Source organism: Rhizomucor pusillus, assembly GCF_041956525.1.
Source record: "Rhizomucor pusillus strain CBS 183.67 unplaced genomic scaffold VTP01scaffold_6, whole genome shotgun sequence".
Classification (NCBI taxonomy): domain Eukaryota; kingdom Fungi; phylum Mucoromycota; class Mucoromycetes; order Mucorales; family Lichtheimiaceae; genus Rhizomucor; species Rhizomucor pusillus.
In genome coordinates, this window is record NW_027192148.1 from 542,801 (window position 1) to 564,240 (window position 21,440).

At 46.8% G+C, this 21,440-nt stretch overlaps 11 protein-coding genes across 11 annotated transcripts; 4 read left to right on the forward strand and 7 right to left on the reverse strand.

Annotated features, from left to right (window-relative positions):
• Positions 1-1,071: 1,071 nt before the first annotated feature.
• VTP01DRAFT_9119 (uncharacterized protein) lies at positions 1,072-1,272 on the forward strand (the record flags this gene model as incomplete). The annotated part of the gene is made up of 1 exon (XM_069388316.1): positions 1,072-1,272. One exon carries the CDS (start codon positions 1,072-1,074, stop codon positions 1,270-1,272), a length of 201 nt encoding a protein of 66 aa, XP_069240625.1.
• Positions 1,273-3,214: 1,942 nt separating this feature from the next.
• VTP01DRAFT_9120 (uncharacterized protein) lies at positions 3,215-4,437 on the reverse strand (the record flags this gene model as incomplete). The annotated part of the gene is made up of 2 exons (XM_069388318.1): positions 3,215-3,964; positions 4,069-4,437. The coding sequence occupies 2 exons, from the start codon at positions 4,435-4,437 to the stop codon at positions 3,215-3,217; spliced, it is 1,119 nt and encodes a 372-aa protein (XP_069240626.1).
• A 736-nt stretch (positions 4,438-5,173) lies between these two features.
• On the forward strand, positions 5,174-5,506 carry VTP01DRAFT_9121 (uncharacterized protein; the record flags this gene model as incomplete). The annotated part of the gene is made up of 2 exons (XM_069388319.1): positions 5,174-5,246; positions 5,307-5,506. The coding sequence occupies 2 exons, from the start codon at positions 5,174-5,176 to the stop codon at positions 5,504-5,506; spliced, it is 273 nt and encodes a 90-aa protein (XP_069240627.1).
• A 292-nt stretch (positions 5,507-5,798) lies between these two features.
• VTP01DRAFT_9122 (uncharacterized protein) lies at positions 5,799-8,596 on the forward strand (the record flags this gene model as incomplete). The annotated part of the gene is made up of 5 exons (XM_069388320.1): positions 5,799-6,095; positions 6,242-6,390; positions 6,458-7,471; positions 7,537-8,045; positions 8,109-8,596. 5 exons carry the CDS (start codon positions 5,799-5,801, stop codon positions 8,594-8,596), a joined length of 2,457 nt encoding a protein of 818 aa, XP_069240628.1.
• Positions 8,597-8,629: 33 nt separating this feature from the next.
• On the reverse strand, positions 8,630-9,749 carry VTP01DRAFT_9123 (uncharacterized protein; the record flags this gene model as incomplete). Its single annotated transcript, XM_069388321.1, has 2 exons — positions 8,630-9,420; positions 9,494-9,749. 2 exons carry the CDS (start codon positions 9,747-9,749, stop codon positions 8,630-8,632), a joined length of 1,047 nt encoding a protein of 348 aa, XP_069240629.1.
• Positions 9,750-10,050: 301 nt separating this feature from the next.
• VTP01DRAFT_9124 (uncharacterized protein) lies at positions 10,051-11,031 on the reverse strand (the record flags this gene model as incomplete). Its single annotated transcript, XM_069388322.1, has 5 exons — positions 10,051-10,205; positions 10,266-10,421; positions 10,489-10,723; positions 10,790-10,901; positions 10,988-11,031. The coding sequence occupies 5 exons, from the start codon at positions 11,029-11,031 to the stop codon at positions 10,051-10,053; spliced, it is 702 nt and encodes a 233-aa protein (XP_069240630.1).
• A 1,370-nt stretch (positions 11,032-12,401) lies between these two features.
• Positions 12,402-14,152, reverse strand: VTP01DRAFT_9125 (uncharacterized protein; the record flags this gene model as incomplete). The annotated part of the gene is made up of 2 exons (XM_069388323.1): positions 12,402-13,489; positions 13,552-14,152. The coding sequence occupies 2 exons, from the start codon at positions 14,150-14,152 to the stop codon at positions 12,402-12,404; spliced, it is 1,689 nt and encodes a 562-aa protein (XP_069240631.1).
• A 73-nt stretch (positions 14,153-14,225) lies between these two features.
• VTP01DRAFT_9126 (uncharacterized protein) lies at positions 14,226-14,655 on the reverse strand (the record flags this gene model as incomplete). Its single annotated transcript, XM_069388324.1, has 2 exons — positions 14,226-14,443; positions 14,517-14,655. 2 exons carry the CDS (start codon positions 14,653-14,655, stop codon positions 14,226-14,228), a joined length of 357 nt encoding a protein of 118 aa, XP_069240632.1.
• Positions 14,656-16,131: 1,476 nt separating this feature from the next.
• VTP01DRAFT_9127 (uncharacterized protein) lies at positions 16,132-16,728 on the reverse strand (the record flags this gene model as incomplete). The annotated part of the gene is made up of 1 exon (XM_069388325.1): positions 16,132-16,728. The coding sequence occupies one exon, from the start codon at positions 16,726-16,728 to the stop codon at positions 16,132-16,134; it is 597 nt and encodes a 198-aa protein (XP_069240633.1).
• A 267-nt stretch (positions 16,729-16,995) lies between these two features.
• On the forward strand, positions 16,996-19,066 carry VTP01DRAFT_9128 (uncharacterized protein; the record flags this gene model as incomplete). The annotated part of the gene is made up of 9 exons (XM_069388326.1): positions 16,996-17,009; positions 17,087-17,103; positions 17,174-17,335; positions 17,438-17,550; positions 17,624-17,766; positions 17,871-17,977; positions 18,041-18,330; positions 18,395-18,499; positions 18,557-19,066. 9 exons carry the CDS (start codon positions 16,996-16,998, stop codon positions 19,064-19,066), a joined length of 1,461 nt encoding a protein of 486 aa, XP_069240634.1.
• Positions 19,067-19,259: 193 nt separating this feature from the next.
• VTP01DRAFT_9129 (uncharacterized protein) lies at positions 19,260-20,596 on the reverse strand (the record flags this gene model as incomplete). The annotated part of the gene is made up of 5 exons (XM_069388327.1): positions 19,260-19,364; positions 19,424-19,685; positions 19,754-20,085; positions 20,153-20,423; positions 20,487-20,596. 5 exons carry the CDS (start codon positions 20,594-20,596, stop codon positions 19,260-19,262), a joined length of 1,080 nt encoding a protein of 359 aa, XP_069240635.1.
• Positions 20,597-21,440: the final 844 nt, after the last annotated feature.

Consider the following 21,440-nt stretch of genomic DNA (forward strand, 5'->3'; position numbering starts at 1 on the left):
AGAGAGAGAGAGAGAAAAAGAAAGAGATGTATGGGGGGATGGATGGATGGTAGCCCGGCTAGTGGGAAAGGGAAAAAGCGGAATAAAAGAAGGAAGATGCAAATGCAAAGGATCATCAGCAGGCTGCCGACGACGATAGTGATGAGACTAGTAGTAGTGGGCGGCGTAGGCGGGCGATCATCGTGGTCGTCATCATGTGAGTTGGCTGGCTGTCATCGTCGTGCCAAGCTTTTCTTGGTTCCCTTTAGACTGCTGCGTGTGTGTGTCAGGTGATGATGATGGTGAGGGCACCAGCAGCACGCTTAATCATCGTGGGCAAAATCACCGCTGAGAAGAATATTTTACAGATTAATAGAAACTAAGACAGCCCTTTTTTTGGTTACCGCCACGCTTGCCTCCATTGGTAACTTTATGGAAAATGAGCAAGTGAGATTGTTTTTTTTTTGGGGGGGGGGACAAGATGATCGGCCGAACGGAAAAAAGGTTTGCATTACCCTGCACATACAACATACATGAAATATTCGCTGTTACTTTTTGTTCTGGTATGGTATGTTATGTGTGCAACATTGAAATCTCACTCGTACATAACATATAGGAACGTGCTTACACAATGTCAGACGAGCCGACGCTTGCAATATTTGCATGCGCGGAGATGTGGTTCGTTTGAAACGAAAAAGAAGAGGTACAGGGCTGGAAGTTGAATTTGGTCAGGCCCAGCGAAAATAGGCCATCCCTATGAAAATGGGCTACTTCGCCCAAATTGGATCAGCCAAACGAATTTGGCCCACTTGTCTTGAAAATGGATTGGCCACGAACTTGAGCCAGAAGACACCATTCTTGGAATCGTGCCAGCCAGTATTGTAGGGAAACAGATGGAAAAGCGTAAACAAGTCAAATAAGTGGTACAAATTAAATAAAAGATAAACAGTAAACTCGGGAAACAGAGGAAAATACACATTAAAGGACTATGAAACATATAAGATCGATACGACGATATACGCAACCGTCCACCATCATTGGATCACGCAGTGTTTTCTAAACGCTTTTATTGTTCAATGTTTACCCGGATTTATGTGCTGCCGTCCCTACATCTCTGTGCAAGTATGGGTGGGTGTACTGCACATTGTTCTCAGAGCGGATTTGGGCAAACAGAAGGCGAAGCTTGTCATTGGAACATTAGTCCTGCAACGATCCTTGACAGAGCCTGAATCAATCCAACAAGAGCGCAAATATTCTGCTGCAAATCAGAGCTGGAATACATCATTCCCATAAGTGAAGAGACATCCACCTTACGAGCATCTCTTCCCGATTTCAGTGGCTCATTGCATATACCAGCGAGTGTATTTACTCTGTGTGATACTCCACATTACGACGGCCCAGTAAATTTTGTCCTCAGATCAGTGGACCATTTTTGCTGGCCTTAACCAAATTCAACTTCCAGCCCTGCATGTACACAGTGTCACACTGCCCCGTTTAGCAGCAACAACAAAAGTGAAATGAAGAAGAAGCCTCCTCCTTTGTCGCCGCCCAGAAAAAAATAATAATTTACAGTTTGGACGGGTTCTCGTCAGCTGAATTTGGGGCCAGCCTTAGGCCGAAATAGAGACGTCGTTGGTTGGTGGTAGTTGATATGTACTACATACACATCTAGCAATCATCAGTCAGAGTGTCTATCCCTCTTTTTTCTGCATGCCGGTGTGGAAAGGAACGCCGATGAAACACCTGCATTTTTTTCCGCACTCGTCCCAACCCCCATCAAACAAAAAAGTACAGGTTGTTATTATGACGATTTTTTCGCAATCCTTGCTTGGTGCTTAAACAAACACCGCCCGGGCTTCCGGTCCTGCGGCCGCATCCATCGGCTGGGTCGCTGAAGATGATTCATGTGGACGGGTGAGTAATTATTTAGTTAGCGCGGGAGTGAGGATAGTAGGAATTCAAAAAAAGAAAGGGAAAAAAGAGAGAGACAGAGAGAGACAGATGTATATGCAGTCAGTTGGTTAGGGTTTTACAAGGTACACAGATAGATAGATTGAGTTTCATGCAATTAGCGGAGCAGCAGGCAGGCAGACAGGCAGCAGGGAACGAGACCTTTTTTGTTACATGCGTCTGTATGACTGATTTGCATAAGACATGAATGAAATAAATGATGCGTATGTAAGCCAGCAGGTATTGCAACAACCATAACAACAAAACAACACATGATGATGGCAAGGGCCCCTTCTTGCCTACGCCTCAAGCAAGCAGATATGCACACACGTATGTACATTGTTATTATTTTTTACATGACAGTTTTTTAATAATCATCAAAAGCATGGGCAAGCCCCGAGCGAAGAAAAAAAAGGGTGGGTGGGTCGCAGCAGCAGCAGCAGGAGACACAACAGCAATGTGTGTGTGAAGAAGCTACGGAAAGGGCTGCATGATCATCATCACGACGCCCGACAAGTAGTGGGTTGTTGTTGGTGTTGCTCGATCAGGAGGAAGCGTAAGAGGAGGAGAGGGCGAACTTGTACGACGACGGTCTTAATGATGCTACACACAAAACTTGTACCTGGCCGCTGCTGAGCAAAGCAAGAAGAAACAGAAACTTGCGGGCGGCGGTACGCTGCTCCGCTTTGGGCAGCATGACACAAAGTCATCATCATCATCTATATCTATCTATTTTCCGCTGCTCATGAAATTCCCTTTTGGGGAACGGAGTTTCCCACAGCCACAAGTGTAACCAGCCCAAAAACAACGAATAGAGAAGAAGGAACCTGTCTGTGGGTCGCTCCTTTTCAGGGCACGTGAGACAGGTCCACACATGCTTGTTCATGTCGATCCAAAAACGTTTCACTGCATCCCCCAAGTAGAACCTTTCGAGAATTCGGGCCCGCTTATACATTGGTCCGCATGATCACGCTAATGACAGCTACTACTATTTTTTTATGTACAACGAAAGGCGATAGCGTGTGTGTATCCATTTATTGCTATGTACAGGAAAGCCGCAAATACTTTGGGGATGGGGAGACTATAATTTGCAAGTGTACTACTATTGAGCAGAGCCATGTGTGTTCGTGAGTGTGTGTTAAGTGTGTTGACATGTGCTTTGAGGATGAATGGATAATGTGTGTGTGTGCAGGTGTAGTTGCGGGTGCAGGTGCGGGCGTGTATGTTCGAGTAGGTGGTGGATTACAGCTCTTTTGTTGTTTTCTTTGTTCCCGGTCCTTGTTGTTTATTCGATACGTAGGCATTGGACACGGTGCGTCAACAAGGACGTAGGGTAACCGGAGTTGATGGAAGCAGCGGCGGCAGCGGCAGCGGCGGCGGCCGTAGCGACCGAAGAAGCGGCAGAATAGACCGCAGTGGTCGGCGCTGTTACGTGGCGCGAAGAGGCTAGCGCCGACGAGGATGATGACCAGCTGAGAACCGGTCGGCAGGAATAATCAGGCTGAATTGGGGGTGTATTGTAAAGAGGAGTCCGCGAACAGGAGTTGTTAACGGGAACGATCACAGGGCGCTGATGAGGGAAATGCTTCTGATGGTATGCAATAAATTCACTGTTGCTGGGAGGTGTGTAAAGTCGCTTGAAAGATCGCTGGAGCGGGGATGGAGATGCCTCATCGTGCGATACTCGTTTTACGGCGTGGATCGCAGCTGATGCGTTGATGCTACTGGCAGTGGTAGTGGTAGTGGTAGTGATTGGGTTGTTATTGTTATTGTTACGGTTCAAGTTGTGAGGCATTGATGGGGATGTTGCCAGTGGCGGCAGCGATGTGCTCGATGGAAACAGTTTGATTCCTAAACGCGCTGGAGTCAAGACGGGACGCATGATTCTTGCAAGAGGCAGCCAGTTTTGAAGTTGAGCAACCCAGGCAAAGTAGCACTGGTCGTTGACGGCAATGTTGTGGTTGAGAGCGGTCAGGAATTCTCTTTCCATGATATTAAGTTCCTTTACTGGAATGTTGGAAACGTCAGACCATGTCTAAATACACAAAGAAGTGCACGGTGAGTACAAACATTATCATTATCACCATTATTATTATTACATCAGGGACCAACATGTCCATTCTCAAGTCCCAGACATACCTTATTTGTAAATGTATTATCGTCCAGGAACTTGTTGGCTAGAATCAACGCTGTCGTAAACAGACGCACTTCGCTGCCCATGTTGGCCTGAATGTTCGGGTATGCCGCGCGTAGCTGGAAAATGTAGTATAACGCAAGCAGCACGCAAGCGCTCGAAATCTGTGTTGTTTTGATTACTCTTTGACAGAACGAAAAGAATGTTGCATGCCGCTGAGGATCAGCTGAAGAGTACGATTGCTGGACTGATCCTGTCCAAATGTTAGGTACGGCGAGAGCGCAAATGTTGGCGAGCTGGAACGGGTTCGTGAGCGTCAGAAGAACGAGCGATGGCGGGTACGCTGCTGCTGCTCCGGAAGCGCCTCGCGACATGGTTTTTTAATGTGTATATGTTATGTATAAATATGAAACGTGGTTTTTTTTTTGGTTGAGTAACGCTTTGGTCAGCACGCAGCGGTTTTTCTTTTTGTTGCTGTTGCTGTTGTTGTTTTTGTCCTTTATGCGCTGAGAGAAAGGATTAATAAGAAAAAAGAAGAGAAAGAGAGAGAGAGAGTAAAGCGGAGTGATGATGGGGGAGGAAGGTACTTTATATTTCAAAGGTGCCAAAAACGCAAATTGTGATCGGAGCGTTTTGGGCCATTGTTCTCTCTCTAAAAGCCAAATGTATCCGACATCGGATCCAGCTGTGGTTGCACCCCCTTCCCACATTTTTTGGATTCAAAACCGCGGTTCTTTGTGTCCCTTCCCCCCATCATCATCCTTCCTTCCATATCTCCCCCCAAACACACCCAATCAACTGCACATCTGCTCCCCCCAAATGCACTCATTTCCAAACACAGCGACAACCATCCCTTCTGTGACAACACAGGCAGGCTTGGCTGCTGGCTGCTGCTGTGCTGCTGCCGTCGTTCGTTTGGCCCCCAGTCCGGGAGTGCGGCCATGATTTCATTTGTGCGGGCTCCGGTCTCTTTTTGCCCGCCTGCAAAAAGTCTCAATCTTCTTTTTTTGGGCTCGGGAAAATTTTTTTGGTTTCTTTCCTTCCTTCTTTCTTGCTTTGCTTTGCTTTCTCTTTTCTTTGAGATCGGCTGCCTCTTCTTATCCCCCCAACATGGGCTCCCCCCAAAAGCAGGACCCTTTGGCGTGCGTAGTGTCCGTCGGCTGCACAACCAAATCTTTCGTGTGTATGTGATTGATGGATTCCCTTCTTTTTCCTTTTTCTCTTACTCACACTTTCTTCAAAGATCCGTCTCTGCTGGGGGTCCGTAATGAAATTGAAGGGGAGCCCTGTCTGAAACCGACCATCCCCATTCCCTGCTGCGCGTGTGTGTGCAGCAGCTCAAAAACTGATACATGCTTTATGGGTTTATCTTTGCCATTTTGCATTTATTCTCTTCTTGTTTCTTTTCTTTCCTGCCTACCTGCCTGCTTGCCCTTGCACTAGGCAGGGGAGCACACCAGTTGCTTCGTGATCGGGGCTCTGGTAGGAGTAGTGTGCCGGAAGATCTCTCAACCCTTCTCTTGTCTCTTTTACCACTAAAGTGATTTTCTTTTCGTCTCCTCTGCTTACCCAAACGCTTGCTGTTCTTGACATGCTTTAAACTCCGAATGTGAGCCCACCTGGCATCTGCTTAGCTTTGGCCGATCCTTCCTCCTTCACCCTTTACCTCCCGCTACAGCAGGACTACTATCACTACTACTTTTAACTGTATCCATAATTTCTTTTTGGTTTCCTTATGTATTCACCTGTGCAAGCGGAGGCCACGGTGCACTTGGCTGACCATACTCCTCCGCTGCACGTTCAAGTGCCTCAGGGCCAGCACTTGGACCACGTCGTCGCCAATCTCGTGCAGCAGCGTGCCATTCCTCCATACTTGGCCTCCAACGTCGAATCCGCGCTCGCCGTTGCCCTTTCTGAAAAATGCCGACTCGCCCTACACGGCAATTCGCTGAGTAGCTCTGACAATCGTCGTCGTCAGCTCTTGAACCAATACCGCCAACATATACGGCAATACCATATAAAGCCAGAGGAGGTTAGAGCTTCAAGAAAACAAAAAGGCGAATAAAATAGAGCGTGGGGTGGGGAAAGGAAGACGTACATTCGTCATCAAAGATAATTGTGTATGTGAGAGAAGAAGAATGGCAATGGTTGACGCATTGCTTTCTTTTTTATTTACAGGATATCTTTCCGCGTGCGTACCACACACTCGTGCATTGTCCGATAGAAGACATCTTTGATACCCTGCTTGGACTCGAACAAGATTACGCTTCGCTGATTCAAGAACGTTACGCCCAATGTGAGCATGAACTAGAGGAAATCCAAGCGCGGTAATAATAATATACGCTGTCTATATACACCTGAATTGTCCGAAACCTAAACATCATCTATCATCAGGCACAATCGAGAAATAGAGTCATCGCCTGGCTCTCCACAAATGAACATGACGCATTTGTTTGCCCGTCACGTAGAAGAAATGGAAGTGTTCCAGGCGACGTGGGCCTCCGATATCTTGCAAATCCAGCAGACCCAACGACGCGAGTACCGATTATTCGTCGTCGAACTGTACCGCGAATACCAGGCGCGACTTGCTGCGTTGATGGACGATGGAACGGGAGGAGGAGGAAGTCTCAGTCTGAACGAAGCCGAACGTAAACTCGATGGAAAGGATATGATCAAAGTTGCAGCTGAAAGAGTGCGGAAAGCTTCTCCATCGTCGCCGGGAGACGCAGACGGTGGCGATAACAACAGTGGCAGCCACGATAATAGTTTATCGAAAAGCAGGGACCGTCAGAACTCTTCGGCAAGTCTCGGCACTGCATCCTTGCTGTCATCCTCTTCGTCCTTACCGAACGATCTTCAAGCGTCGTCATCCATGACCCGTTCCTTGTCGAAATCAGACGCTGCAGATAAAAAACAACAGCGTTCACCGGTGATCAGAGATATTCAGGAAATGGGGTTCACAGCCGAGCAGGCGGAAACTGCGCTTCTGCTCTCGAATAACAACATGGAACAGGCTGTCATGCTGCTTATCGAGGATATCAGCAAAGTCAATAATGCAGTAGAAAGCAGCAGTAACAGTAGACGTCATTCAAACAGCAGCGGTGCACCTTTCCGTCGATCGTCCTCTGTCGGACAACAACAACAACAGCAACAAAAAGGTTCTCCGGCGCATTCTCGAACAGGTTCGTTTCATGAACTGTACAGCAGCAGTGGCGGCAGCGGGTCGCGGCGTCAGTCGCTCCAACGAAACTCGCTTCCATCTAACCGCTCCACCAAAGGATGGAGCCCAATTTCGTTCTTGCAGCAGCAGAAACAAGTGATGGAGAACACTAACCTTAGTTCTGTGCGGAAACTGGGTGGATGGCTCGGACGTGCCATGGAAAATCTAGGCATCGAACATGATGAGAGGTAGATAAAACCAACGAGCATATATTTTTTCTTTGCATCATCTGATCAAAAGGATTTAAAAAAAGCCTTGGACCTTCATCCACTGCAACGGCGGCATTCTCACATTCGAACGCACAGCAGCAACCGGTAGAATCCTTCACTATCACGCTTGGCACAGCCCAGGTCAAATCAACGCACAACCTGCGCCTAGTTGTTGTTGATTCAGCCACGGATATCTTCAATCCTCCGTACGACCCCAGCCGCGAGATGGCGTACAAGGCTCAGACTGCCACCAAATTGTACACGAGCCACCTTAGTGCAATGGTGGTGCTTGTCGATCAAAAGGAGCTCCAGAGAAGCCAGGATTTCGGCTGGCGGCAGTACAGATCCGGCAAGGGGAGCAACAAGGCCCTGTTTGAACGGTGCCAGCACTCGACAGAGTTCCACTTTCCAGATATCGAGTCACAGCTCACATTGATTGAACAAGACTTTGCATCGCGCAGCGACGGGTTGCAAGAAGGCAGTTTCTTTGTAACGAGACACTCAAATCTACCCCTGACGCAGGTCGTCTTTCATCTTATCATTGACAGCGAAGGTATGTGTATAAATATATATATATAGTTAGTAGGCATCGTGCTCTAACAAATTTAAAACGTAGCCGTAGCATCAGGTGTCGAGCTGTCAAATCGACATCCTCTCATCATCGGTCTTCGCAATATTCTCGGACTCGTTGCTCGCTACGATATCTCATCACTCTCGATACCTTTGCTCTTACTACCAGATCCATATCTTGATCAGCCTGTGTATTCAGACCAGCAGCAGCTGGCGTGGCTGCAAAAGAGAGGCGAAGTTGTCATGAAGTGCGTCAAGGGATTTTTGAGTTCACGAAGCGGCAAAAGACTGCACGCGGAAGCCGGAGATCGCGCAGAAGCTGTGCTGGGAGCTGGTGGAGGATTGCGCACAGTCGAGTTTTTGTTGCCGAACAAGAGCACCGTGTACGGCAGCGGTAGCAGCGTCGCTGCAGTCACCACCAACGTGATAGAATCATCCTTGTCATCTTCTAGTAGTTCTATGCAGCAACAGCAAATCGTAGAAAATGCATTTCAACAGTTCCGTACATTGCTTGTCAATATTTGGCCAGGATAATTTTTTTTTGAAAGAAAAAGAAAATAGAGATCTTTAAAGATTGTTGTTATCACTAAACAACATTTCTATCGCTGCATTCACGTTGCCGCCCGTAGCCTGCAATGCACGAATGTTCTTTGCCGCGTCCCAAAATCCCATCTCGTTCAGCTGCTGCAACTGTACTTGGTATCGTTCTTCAGGCGGTCGGTTATCGACGGGCGCAGCGGCGGCGCCTGGCATGCCAAACAGTGCGGCCATACGTTGTTGCAATTGAGGATCCATGGGAGGCACATTGCCAAATGCGGCGAATGGATTTGCTGCTGGCTGTTGTTGCTGTGGTTGTTGATGCTGCTGTTGTGTATTTTGAGGCGATGGCATGCCACCACCCATCATGCCCATACCTTGCATAGCCGAGGCCATGGTCGCCATTTGCCGAATGACGTCTGGGTTCGAGAGCATTTGCCGAAACTCGGGCGACTGCATCATGTTTCTAATTTCAGGGCCCATAGATGACAAGTGTGGATTATTGTTGATAATGGAATCGAGCACCGCTGGATTCTGCAGAACGCTCGACATGTACTGTGCAAACATTGGGTTCTGTAGCATTTGGTTCATAAGTGTAGGATCAGGCGCGCCAAAACTGTTGCCCATGGCACCTGCGCCGAAACCAGTGCCAAACATGCCAAACGGATTCGCTGCCGTGCCATCGTTTCCTGCTCCAAAGGCTGCAAATGGATTGAATGCCGGTTGTTGTTGTTGCTGCTGCTGTGGTGCTGTTGTTTGAGGCGACGAAGCTGCTGCTGGCTGTTGTTGTTGCTGTTGAGGTTGGGACGACGCGGATGAACCTGTTGCATTATGCATATTAGATTCCCTATTATTCTTTGTTCCCTTCCTTTCTCGTATCGTTCTTCCTCCTACCTGCTGATTTGTTGCCGCCGGGCGCTGAACCTTTGACCATGTGTACAGTGCTCTCATTGGATATCTTACAGTCTGCAATGGTATCGTGATCTTTGAGAACACGTCCAGAGTAGATCAGACGTTGCCGCTCTGCTGGCACATCTGTTTGCTCTGCAATCGCGTTTTTGAGATCCAGGACAGTCTTGGACGTCTCCAGCGTTACAGAGAATTTCTTGTCACTGGAAGGTTTAATGTTGATTGTGATGCTGCTGGACATTGTGGAAACGCACGGAAGGAGGAAGAAACCCTGTACGGGGTAGCAGCAGCCAATTTTGAGTTTAAGGGCAGCAGCAGGCAGCCCCACTGATGATGCGCGCTGACGACGTTGCCCTGTTATGGCAAACGCGTGTCGGAGGAAGGAAGAGAAAACAAGTATATTGACTATGCAATAGAAAAGACATAAATGGGTGCGAGGGAAAATGTATAGATAAATGTGTGTGAGCGTGTGTATATATGTTGCACTTGCATGCATGTGGGTGTGCGAGAGAGAGAGAGAGAAAAATATAATGGCAGTAACTCTAATCTTTGCTTTCCTTCTTCTTCTTTTTCTTGGAAGTCTTGTCTCCATCATCGCTTTCTTTCCGTCTCTTTTTGCTCTTTTTCTCGCCATCTTCTTGCTTCACGGCTTTGGTGGCAGTTTCTTGCGGCTTTTGTTCTTCTTGCTTGGGAGCACCTATGATCCACAGGTGAGTTTTCCTCCATTTGCTACAAATTTCTTATTCTCGATCTTTACGTGTATCAAAACCATAAGGCTTGAATCTCATCTTGAGTCCTTCAGGCTGTTGCCGCTTCTCCAAAGGTCTGTCGCGGATTTCCTTTGCAATCTCGGTCGAGTCGGGAATGTCAACGACCTGGTTGACGATCAATCGATGTGCAAACTCCTTGGTTGCTATATCGTGTGTGTAAGCAACAAACAAAAAGGTATACTAGGAGCGCGCGATCCATCAGCTTTTTACCTTGTCCGAGCTTTCCATCCTTTTGAGGTAACAGACATGTCAGACCCGCCATTTCATGCCCACTCACTCCTGCATCGTCGCCGTCGTCGTTGTTATTGTCGTTACCGCCTTTGTTCTCCGGCACGCGGAAGAACTCATACTTGTCCTTGCCGACATTGATCTTTCCAAGCGCTTTCTTGCCAGAATCTGCTGAAGGAACTTGAAGTTTGGCGTCTGCGAGCTTGTCGACAGGGAACTAATATATATCCACAGTTTATACATTTAATATCTCAGCCGTTCCCTCAGTCGACAATATGCTTACGTTGTCAGGTACTCGAATAAGCCAAAGTTCCTTGTCGTCGTCGTTCTTTAGGCTGTCCAGGTCGAGCGGGGACTTGCCATTTGGCGAGAAGGCTTCAAAAGTTTCTGGTATCCTAAAATCTCATTCAAATCAATGAACAATGTCCCTAGTCATGCTCCGGAATGGATCGCCCAATTCCGTGTGCACTTGTACACATACAGTGACAGATCAATGTATCTTTGCGTTGTAGCCTCGGCGCTCATTGCGTGCGCTATGCGTATATATCGTGCCAGAAAAAATATGTTGCTGCTGCTCCAAACTGAGATTTTTGACAGCAGCCGGAAAGTCCGAGTCACACCCAAAAGAAAAAGACTTCCTTGACCTGCTAGAAAAGGTGGGCATTTTTTTGTTGATCGCTCAAGCTATTATAGCATCCTCGTCTCTGTGCCAACAACCTCTGGCAGCAGCAATAGCAATTGTTCTATTAGAAAAAAAGTACATGCTAGCTTGTAAATGGTTCCTGTAAGGTCAGTGACAAGTGGTGGTTGCTACCGAACTCGGTGGTATTTAGATCCTGTTAGTACAGGGCCAGACGAAGACTGCTCGCTGTTTAATTTAGCAATGTATTCAGGAGCAATCTGTGGACTGCAAGCATAACTCTAATTTGCAAGATGAATCACATTGATGGTTCCTGGTCGTCTGGGTAGGGTGACAGAACACGTTGTGGCAACAAAGCTGCAATGTATGTATTCACATTTTCGTACCAACCCGGTGGTCACACGCACTGTTGCTAATGGTATATGTTTGTTACATCTTGCTGGCAGCAGCAGCAGCAGAGGCATCGGCTGCTGTCGCTGTGCAACAATCCCCCCAAAAAACCTTTTTTTCCCTTCTCTCTCTCCTCCTCCTTCTTGTTGTTGTGTAAAAAGGTACCATTTTGGGCCACCTGTCCGTAAAACGATGACGGCCCCCCATCCGGGGTCACACGATGATGTATCGTCATACTACACTGCTCGCTGCGACTTCGATGTTTCAAGTACACGCCCGGTCTTGCTACATCGAGATTTCTTTTCCTTTTTTCTATTTTCTGGTTGCATATTTGACAGATGCGGGACAAAATGCCAACTTGAGCAATTTGCACCACCGCCGACGCTACTTCCTATCTATGCTTTTGCCCATTTAGATAATTTGTGATCACATCAACGTATTCTGTGTTTCCATGTCGGTGTAGATTACGGATTGATGAGCACCACCCAGCCCACGGACATGACCACAATATGGTATAAATTGAGCGTTTTTTCCCGCTTTGTTCTCTGTGCTCAAAGGTGATTCAATTGTGTTTGTCTCCTTGGACCGGTGTTCTTTTCGAGTACCTCCAAGTGGAAAATCCTCTGGAGCAAGTGCGCGATCCGACAAGAATCCAGCGGGCTCTCCTAACCGCGGACGCTGACGTACTAATATATTCGTATTCTACAATGCAGCTCACTCCCTGACAGCCAGGTATTCCGAATTAATAACTCAAAGTAACAGAAAACAGGATCAAGGGAAAATGGGATAAAAAAAGAAAAGAGAAAAAAGAACAGTATTATTACATTTTGTTTTGTTGCTAGCTTTGAAACAAGAGAGAGGATTTTCAATGCAGTTCAATCTCATCCTGAAGTTGATGCTGTTTCCGCTGTTCCAGGTTTCTAGGAGATCGCACTACAGCGCTTGATAAAGGCGTGACGTCAAAGAATGGTGTATTTAAGGTAGGCGATGTAGGACTGTCAGCTTCATGATATCCATACGTCGTCCTTATACTTGCTGTCCGTTTGGGTATGCTGCTGTGATGTGTCAGGGCGGTTGATTTATGCTGCGGCAATGTCACAGACCGTCTTAAACTTTCACGGATATGGTCCAGGTTCAACCGTGGCGGTGTCGGTGCGCGCGATCCATGGTAGCTTGGCGTTTCAGCAGGAGCATGCCACGCTGCTGCTGCACCACCGTTTTGCTGTTGGTCCTGCTCTTGCTCTTCCTCAACCAGTGTTTTCGAAGATCCATCTGCCAACATGCCTTCCAACACGTCCTGCGGCACGGGTGCTACACAAACCGTAGGAAACGCTCCCTTGTGTCCAGTCATCACATTGAAGCCCAACGCCCAACCGTCGTCAAACTGTACTGCTAAGCAGATAATATCGCCAACATGCAGTGCGAGCTCATCTCCCATCTGCGGCGGATAAGGATGAATGGCCATGTACAGGTCTTCAGGTTTTGGTTGCAAGGACTCGGGAATATCAGGTTCTTGTCTAATTGAGGTATCTTGGTCGTGTACCGGAGTAGCATCGTTGAGTGAAGTTGTCACAATTGGCGGAGGTGGAGGTGGCGGTAGAGTGGATTGTTGTGGAGGGTTAGTGGTGCTCGTGCTAAGATTGCGCTGATGATTGGAAACCAATGATCCTCTACTGCTATTTGCTGCTCGATTAAAGAGTCCGTTCGTCTGATAGTAATCGTCTCTTGGTGGAACATAGGTTGTAAATTTAAAGTTATCGTTCCGTACTCGTTTCCGTCGTGCGCAAAAGAAAAATGCTGCTAATGCAATCAACGCTGCTCCAATTAAGCATCCAATGACGATTCCTGCTATTGCCGAGCCTGACAGTTGATGGCAAGAGACATTGCTGCAGCACGAATCTGTTCCGTTACTGCTACAGTATTTGCATGCCATTTCAAGATCGTCCTGAAACCCTTCACAACTTTATCTTTAGCATGCTTCGGGATTAAAGGAATCAAAACAGGGTGAACCATACCACAATTGTCTGGCTCGTTGGCCATTCCTTGTATGCAGCCTTCGCTCGCAGTCCCGTTATATCCTTGCCAATTGGCACACTGCGTCGCCAAGTTCGCCATCCCATTGTCGCGCTGTGAGGAGTTCGGGCACTTTGACGAGTCGCTGGTGATCTGGGTGACACTGACAAGCCAGTCGTTGCAAGTAGTCTGGCAGAGGGGGGCTGGAGCTATATTGTTTTGGTAATTGCACGGTAATGAACTGGCTGTATCTTGCACAAGGCCAGCGCATAACCGGCTCAGCGAATAACGTGCGTAAGGCGTACTGGAATCGTTTGAATAGCCTGTGCAGCCGAGCGCGTCCAAGTAATCGCTTGACGAGAACGCGTATGCTTTGAGGCTTGAGTCGAATGAAGTAATGTCGGTAACATTAGCGAGGTACGGGTATCGAGTTGCTAATCCAGCCAGACCAATGTAGTAGTTCTGGAAAGCTGGACATGCTGTTGAAGATTCAAGAGAAAGGCAGTCAACTTGCTGAGCTCGGGATGGCCGAGCATTCGAAGATGCAAGTATAGCCAAGGTAACAAGCGTGGCTGTGGAGGGAATGACCTTGCTTTTCGGCATAGTATTGTAGAGAGGGTTGTGGTGTGCGATGATATATATATGTACGAGTATGGCAAGTTTGAGATGTGTTGGTTTAGTTCTTGATCATTGTTGTGTGGGGAAGGAAGAAAGAAGAGCGGAAACTACCGAGCTTTTTTCGGGGAAACGGGCGGTTTGGCTTAGAAACTGGAGTTAAACAAAGTAAAGGTGATAATCGCTTTGAACTGGAGCCAAGACTCTTTCTTGTTATTCTGTAAGCCACTTTAGATTCAAGAGCAAAGAAAGCGATATCCTTTGTCACGTTTGACGATACTGTGACACTAAAGATCTCAAGAAAGAGACCCAGAGTTCCCTTTCTTTCCATTTGAGGCATGTCGAGCCATACCGCTTCCAAAAAGGTGGTCAAGTGCGGTAGGAGAATGGGGCTTTGTCTTCCGTTGCGATTTCCTTGCCTCTGCTATCTTTCGGGCTTTTACTCGTGCGACTAGTGCGCAATCTACAAGGATGATAAGATTTTTAAGCATCATGTGCTGTTGAGAAGTAATCGAGATGCATGCGAGGGGTTGGGGGCCAGGGCGGGATCTGAGGTCCCCGTTCCCTTTCAGTGGTGCCCTGAATTATTAATCGAATCAGAAATCCCTAAAAAGATATATAGACATATAATATTGGTACTGTCCTTGTGGATGCAATATGTAGCCTCAGTTACTGCATCAAGTAAGGTTGCATTGCTTTTGGAGAATTATACTCCAGACGTCGATCATCTACACTTAGCTTGTTATCCTTTGCTCAGCATTCCGAGGGATCTCGACATTGACGCACAGTCATTGTTACATTTTTGGCAACAAGGCAGATATCTGACAAAGGAGAAATCCGATAGGATCGCCCCAACTTGAGTTCAATCGCTGTGCGGTTCAAGAGGTATTGTAGTTGTTGACAAGATTAATTTACCTGAGTAGCGCTACAGCTCCGGACTTGCATAGTTCGACGCAGCAGCGTCGGATCTAGTCTAAATATGAACAGTCTGTCTTGGATTCCCAAATTGCAGGCATACTAACGATGTCTTATCGAATTACAAGCCAGCTAATGTATACACCTTCTTTCCTCGCGAGATAAAAACGAATTCTGTAAAGTTGTCTGGAATGTTCTGTAGCAATCGCGCCAAGCATCTGTGATGCATCGACTAGCTGCCATACAAGGTTTTTGTTTCTGGCCAAACCCGAGACAGAAGAAAGCCAAGAAAAAGAGTAAGAAGGAAAAGAAAAATAGACCACGAACGGACTTTGTATATCTATTTTCCCCTCCTGCAGACGTGAAACTTCATGTAATCAAGAAGAGTGATTTTTCCTCGTGACCTCATTTAGGAATCATTATTATGCTTTCCCATTCAAGCTTTCCCGTCTGGTCTTGGAGCCTAACGCAGAGGCAGAAAAGGCGACTTTCGTGATGCCTATCCATCCATTGCTTGTATCACCTACGAGGTCCGGAGCAAAAACGATGCATGATACTTCTAAGACAAGACGCGCTTGAAAAATAAGGATGCATCTCTGAACATGTAAAATGTCAAGCGATAGAGTGGGAATCATGACTCCTCTGTCGACGATCGAGTGTAGCCCACTACACGCGGGCGCTGTACACGATTTAAATGGAAAGTTGTTGCAAACATAGCAACTTGTTCCAGGCGGTGGTCTTGGCAACAACAGAAGAGTGGGATGATTTACAGCCGACGAGCTGAATTTAGGGTTTGCTCTCAGGTCTTGATGAAAAACGGAAAAAGGAAAACATTTTCTCTCTCAGATCCATCGATACGCTCTTTGTAACACTGCTGTTAATATGCTATGACGGTCCAGAATATTGGCGAGAAAGAACAAGTAGCAGGAAAAAAGGAATAAAACGATTTGATGAATGAATGAATGAATGAATGAAATGAGTGGATGAAAATTTGATGGTCTAGATTTGTTATTGATCAATGTGGTACAGGATCGACGACGAGGGGGACGCGATTAGAACATTTGGAATCCAAAGATACCAACCAAACCAAGAACGAAGAGGGCGATGGAGGAAGGTGTGGTGCGGATACCGGACGAAGGCTGGTTGCTGCTCTGACCGTCCTGGCCTGAAGCTGTGGCTGTAGCGGCAGCGGTTTGGCTGCTGGCAGCTCCTCCAGAAGCGGGAAGAGAAGTCAAGGCGACGGATGCTGATGCGGATCCACCAGAGTAAGTGCCATAGCAGTAGTGGTTGTATCCATCGACGCAAAGGACGGTGTTATCATTGCACAAGCAGGAAGCGGTTCCGTTGAACTGGGAGCTGCAAGACTCAGGCACGCTAGGGCATCCAGAGGTCTTGTTGAGAGTCATGGAGCCCCAGCAGTACTGGCCGCTGTTGTTCTCGCACACGGTCAGTAAGCTGCTGCAACGGCAATTGACGGGTTCTGCAATGTTTGAGCAAGCGCTGGGAGCAGTGCAGTTTGCGTTGGGAAGGGTGTCGTAAGGAAGTTTGCTGTCACGTTTGAAGAGCAAGTGGAGCTCTTCTTCGACTGAGGAAGCGTTCGAGAAAACGAGAAGGATCGCAAAAACGAGTGTGATGGCGAGCCGACGCATCTGCTGTTTAGTAGTGCAATGTAAAGAAGAAGAAAAAAGAAGTAAAAGAAAGATATGATTGATTTCTACTTCATTTACGAACAAGCTGCCCTTTCAACTCCGTAATGCAAGCTTAATTAGGCAGGTTCGCTCGTGGGCGGGACTTCTCTCACATTCAGTCCTGGAGCGGTAACACAAACGGATCCAAACTTACTGCAGTCCATGTAAGAGCCCGCTCTCCAATTCATACTACCTTCTTTTTTCCCCTCTTTCTCTTTCCGTTTCTTCATGACTCATTTGAGGTAAACTGATTGGAAAAGAAAAGCTTGGCAATCGATGTGAAAAATGTTGGATTCTAAAATCATGTAAACTCGCCCAGTGATTTCTCATATCTTGGTAAACCCTCGATACCCTATTTTTAAAACCACCGCCCTGAAAAAGGCTTAACCCTTGAATCAATTATTAGAGCGCGCCGTTCTCGATGTATACATATCAGTGTACCTATTATACAGCATTTACAAGAACGACAAATTCAGATGCCTGCGCCCATCCAAAGTATTTGCAGGAGAGCTGCGAAGTATCATTACGTATATCATGATTACAATGATGACAACGCAAGCAATATGGGGTACGTTGAGACCAACCGGTACCATCCGCTCCGGCGTCCTATTGTTCCATACAGGCCACTTTATTGTTTTGTACTGATGATGGACTGCAACAACAATAACAGACTACTTTGGGGTGTATATAAAATACACTGAAGGTTTCATGGTGCTACCGAATGGACACATCATCACCAAGCCGTATGCTTACTGGTCCCCAGAAAACCAAAAGCCTGTTCAGGTATGCGAATGAAAGCCAAGTAGCAAAAAATCACCAATGATTCAGTTGAGTTAATTACATTGTCGCACAAAAGCCCATGGATTATCTCCAGTGTGTCACCTTTGCGATGCAGACTGGCGTCTTTTGCCTTATGCAATGCTTCTGGAACTATCTCTCCAACTCGGTCGCAAAGAAAAGTTTCATGGGCTCGTTAGAGTTCAAGTTTTACATTTTTTGGTAAGAGCGGGAATGGAGGCTACACACAGCCCCTGGTTGCCCTGGAATCAGCTCCGCTCACGCAGGTTATTCATCGAAACAATAATAATAATAATAATATGTAGGGCCCTCGGTTCGGTCGCCATGTTTGTCGTCCTGCAGTGGCATTTTATAAGCAAGGGCGACGAGCTCATGTCTGAGATTGCGCCCCAGCTAGCTTACGGTTGCGAAGGTAAAGCGTCATGCATGAGATATTTCAATTTTACGATGCTAATTTTTTCTTCTTCTGTTTTAGTGTTGCTGACAGCAATCTTGGGGATTCGCTCGGACTTTCGGTTCAAGCGTATCATCGCCCACTCGCAGCGCATCAAGGACAGCGCCAACAGATCCATTGTCAGCCGGCTCAGCTACTTTAAGCAGATGAATGTCATGCTGACGACCGTCCTTTTCCTTCATGGCGCGTCGTTTGTCATCCTGTGCGTCGATGGCTTCACAGACAGTATGACTATCAACACGAACAAGTTTGCATGTGACCTACTCATCGCCAACATCAATATGTGTGTTGTTTGCCTTTGGTTACTCTTTGTAAGTCGTACGAGAAGGACAGCCGAGACCCCACCCCCTTTTTTAACACATTTGCGATTATCAGATTTCTATTTTCCATCCTCGTCGCAACTACGCTGGACCCGCCCAGACATCCCTTGCATCACAGACGGGTCAGGATACCGAATATATTTCGAAGAACGATGTGGAGGTGAGCCAGCGAAACAGCCGACCGATTAGCGAACGCATCGCTAATTTTATGCATCAGGGTGGAGGAGAGAAGCACCAGCAGCAGCCGCAGTACCAATCGCCTGTTTCTTCACCGCATGGTATTGACGAGCGACCACAAAACAGCGTGTTTATGCGCCCAATGTCGCCTGTGAATGTTGACTATCCACCTTCGTACGTCACCGATACCGCGCCGCTAACTACATCGGCGGCAGCGTCACCCGCGGGTGGCCTCGGAAGAAACGTGTCTGTAGAGGACCCTTATAGCAGCCAATCCGTCCTATTTTCCATGGTCGAACCTAAACACTCTCGGTATCCAACACCGGATAATTCATCCTCCTTCAGCCATCATCATCAGCTTCAGCCATCATCAGCAGCCGGCTATGACCAGCAAAGTGAATACGGCGTGGATGTAAGCCAGTATCACGATGATACCTCTTCTGGATACAATGACAGACCGCTTTCGCCTCCATATGCTCAAGCACCCGCGGGTGCTGGTCGCGATCGCATGGTGACTGACTGGTTGAAACAGTCGCCCGGTCGCAAGTAATGAACAAATTTTTCCTTAATCCCATCTTTCTTCTTTCTGTATCTATTCATGTATATCGTGTTTTTTCTTTATATTTTTCGGAGTAGCTTGATGTGCTTGCTCGTTTTTCTTTTTTTTTAGCTAATTTTTGTATTTGCGCCACATATACTCGATTATATAAGACTATATACTTTACAGTAATAAAATACATTCCTTATTGTTGCAAAGGCTCAAGAACCAGCTCTCCCAGCATATCCCGCATCTTTTCCAGGTCGGGTTTAAGTATCTCCTCTGCTCGCTCGATATCGTCAGCGGAAACCTACAGTGTTAGACGAGTTAATGTATCGTGTATCAGATGCAGTGAAGATTACTTCTTACGATAATGTTTGCTGATTTAAATGTGCTCAAATACAATAAATTAATATGTGCTTCGTTGGCCAGCGGGTGCGCGATAGATCGTACAATGCCGCACCGGTCGATGTTGGTACCTGCCAAGTTGACCTGGATGACGCGAAGAGGCACGGTATCCTGCTCTTGGAACAGTGCTTCTTCTTCGAATAAATGAAGGATATGTTGATCAGCAATCAGTGATACACCTTCGCTGGTCGCGGTGTAGGAAAAAAATCTTGTCTGATCCGCTCTGTAAATCACGTGTGCGGTGATTGTTAGCTCAGAAAAAAAGATTAATTCTTTTTTCTTCTTATCCACCTGTATTCATCAATGAGTTCAGGGTAAGACAGGATTTTTAGAACAGTCATGGCCCAGCTCGACCGGCAATGTGGATTCAAGCCTGCACATCGTAGCTCATTCGCCAGCACGCTGCTTTCGATACCGTCCTGCGGATCCATGTTCTGGACAGACCCGCTGTCCATTGAAGAAGCTAAGGACTCGCTCGACATGTTTGCGTGTTGCACGGCCAGCGTGGTGGTGGGTTCTTGCGATAAGGATTCATTCATATACATATCCACTGAGTCTTGATCAAACTCGAATCCGTTCTCTTGCAGCACGTCTATTGCTTGCCGTAACCTGCGTTCCTTGATCTAAACGGCAGAGAGAGTAAGATTATTACTGATGCATCAATCTTGATGCATGTAAAAAGAACCTTACCAGCACAAAATCAGTTTGATAAGTTGACATGTAAAAGATTGAAAACTTGTGCCGAGCCAGCGGTTCTGATAGATCGCTGATACGCGTCCCACTGGCATCCTGTCCACCCTCATCGTCGACCTGAAGTACTCGAAGAATATCAGGAGATGTGCCCATATCACTACAGTTGACCGCCACCAGCGAAGGCAGGAAATCATTGTCAATGATTTCCTTGTTTGCAACAATCGATATCTCGTAGGCATTTTCTGTAAAAGAGAAAAAATAGTTCGAACTGCAGGTATGTTAGACAGCGCAAAGAAAAGAAAAGGCTGTGTAGTATGTTATGCTTTCATACTCTTTTATATCCTGGAAAAAGCATGCTTTAACTATGGCGTGGGTTACTTGTGCCAGCTGTGCTCTCGGGAAATGGAGCAATTTCAAACGCGCTGGGAGAATGGTGATCATGGCGCGGCATGCAAGATCGTGAGGTTGCTGAAGGAAAAGTAAAAGAAAAAAAAGAGAGCAAGAGTGAGGAGCTCGGGAACGGGTCGTCGTCGTTCTTCTGTCAACCACTTTTCCAGGTTCAAGCAGAGAGACTGAGTTTTGATTCTGTGCTTTTGCGTTGGTTGAAAAGGCAAAGATAAGATTAAACGAGGTCTTTCTCCCCGCGCGCCGATAAGATACTACTAGGCTTTAGATTTTGATATCTCGTTGCCACTGTTACTGCTGTTGATCGTGCTCGTTATTGATATAGCCAATGATATTGCAACTTACTCATCGTACCAGCCACCCTTTCCCCTGCCAAATACTTCTAGGCTTTTTTCCTGCCTTTTTGTTTCCAGCGCCCTGTGCAACAATCAATTTCAGAATTTGCGGCGTGTGTTTTCTGTGTTCTTGGATCAACCGCCTGGTTTTGCGGCTGAGTTGCCTTATTCTTACTTTGCTAGGAACCTGTAATAAATAAAGTGAATAATAAGGAGATGAAGGCTCTTGTAATGTGTTAAACATTGGTACAGAAACAAACTAGGAGGGGCTGTGCGAACCTTCAGTAAAAATATCCCCATTGGGAGAAGCAAACATTGCTGTGCAACCGTATCAGGACATGCGTGTTAGGTGCAATGCACTTTTCCGTATACGTTCCTAACTTGATCTCCATGCGGACCCGTACACAAGTCAAAGTAAAGAGAGTTTCCAGGGTTTCTGCTTTTTTTCCCTTATATTACACATCAGATCCTCACATGTGGCACCACTTGCATTTCCATTATTGTAAATTCCATTTGTTATTGCATCTCCACGTCGAAGTGTCGAT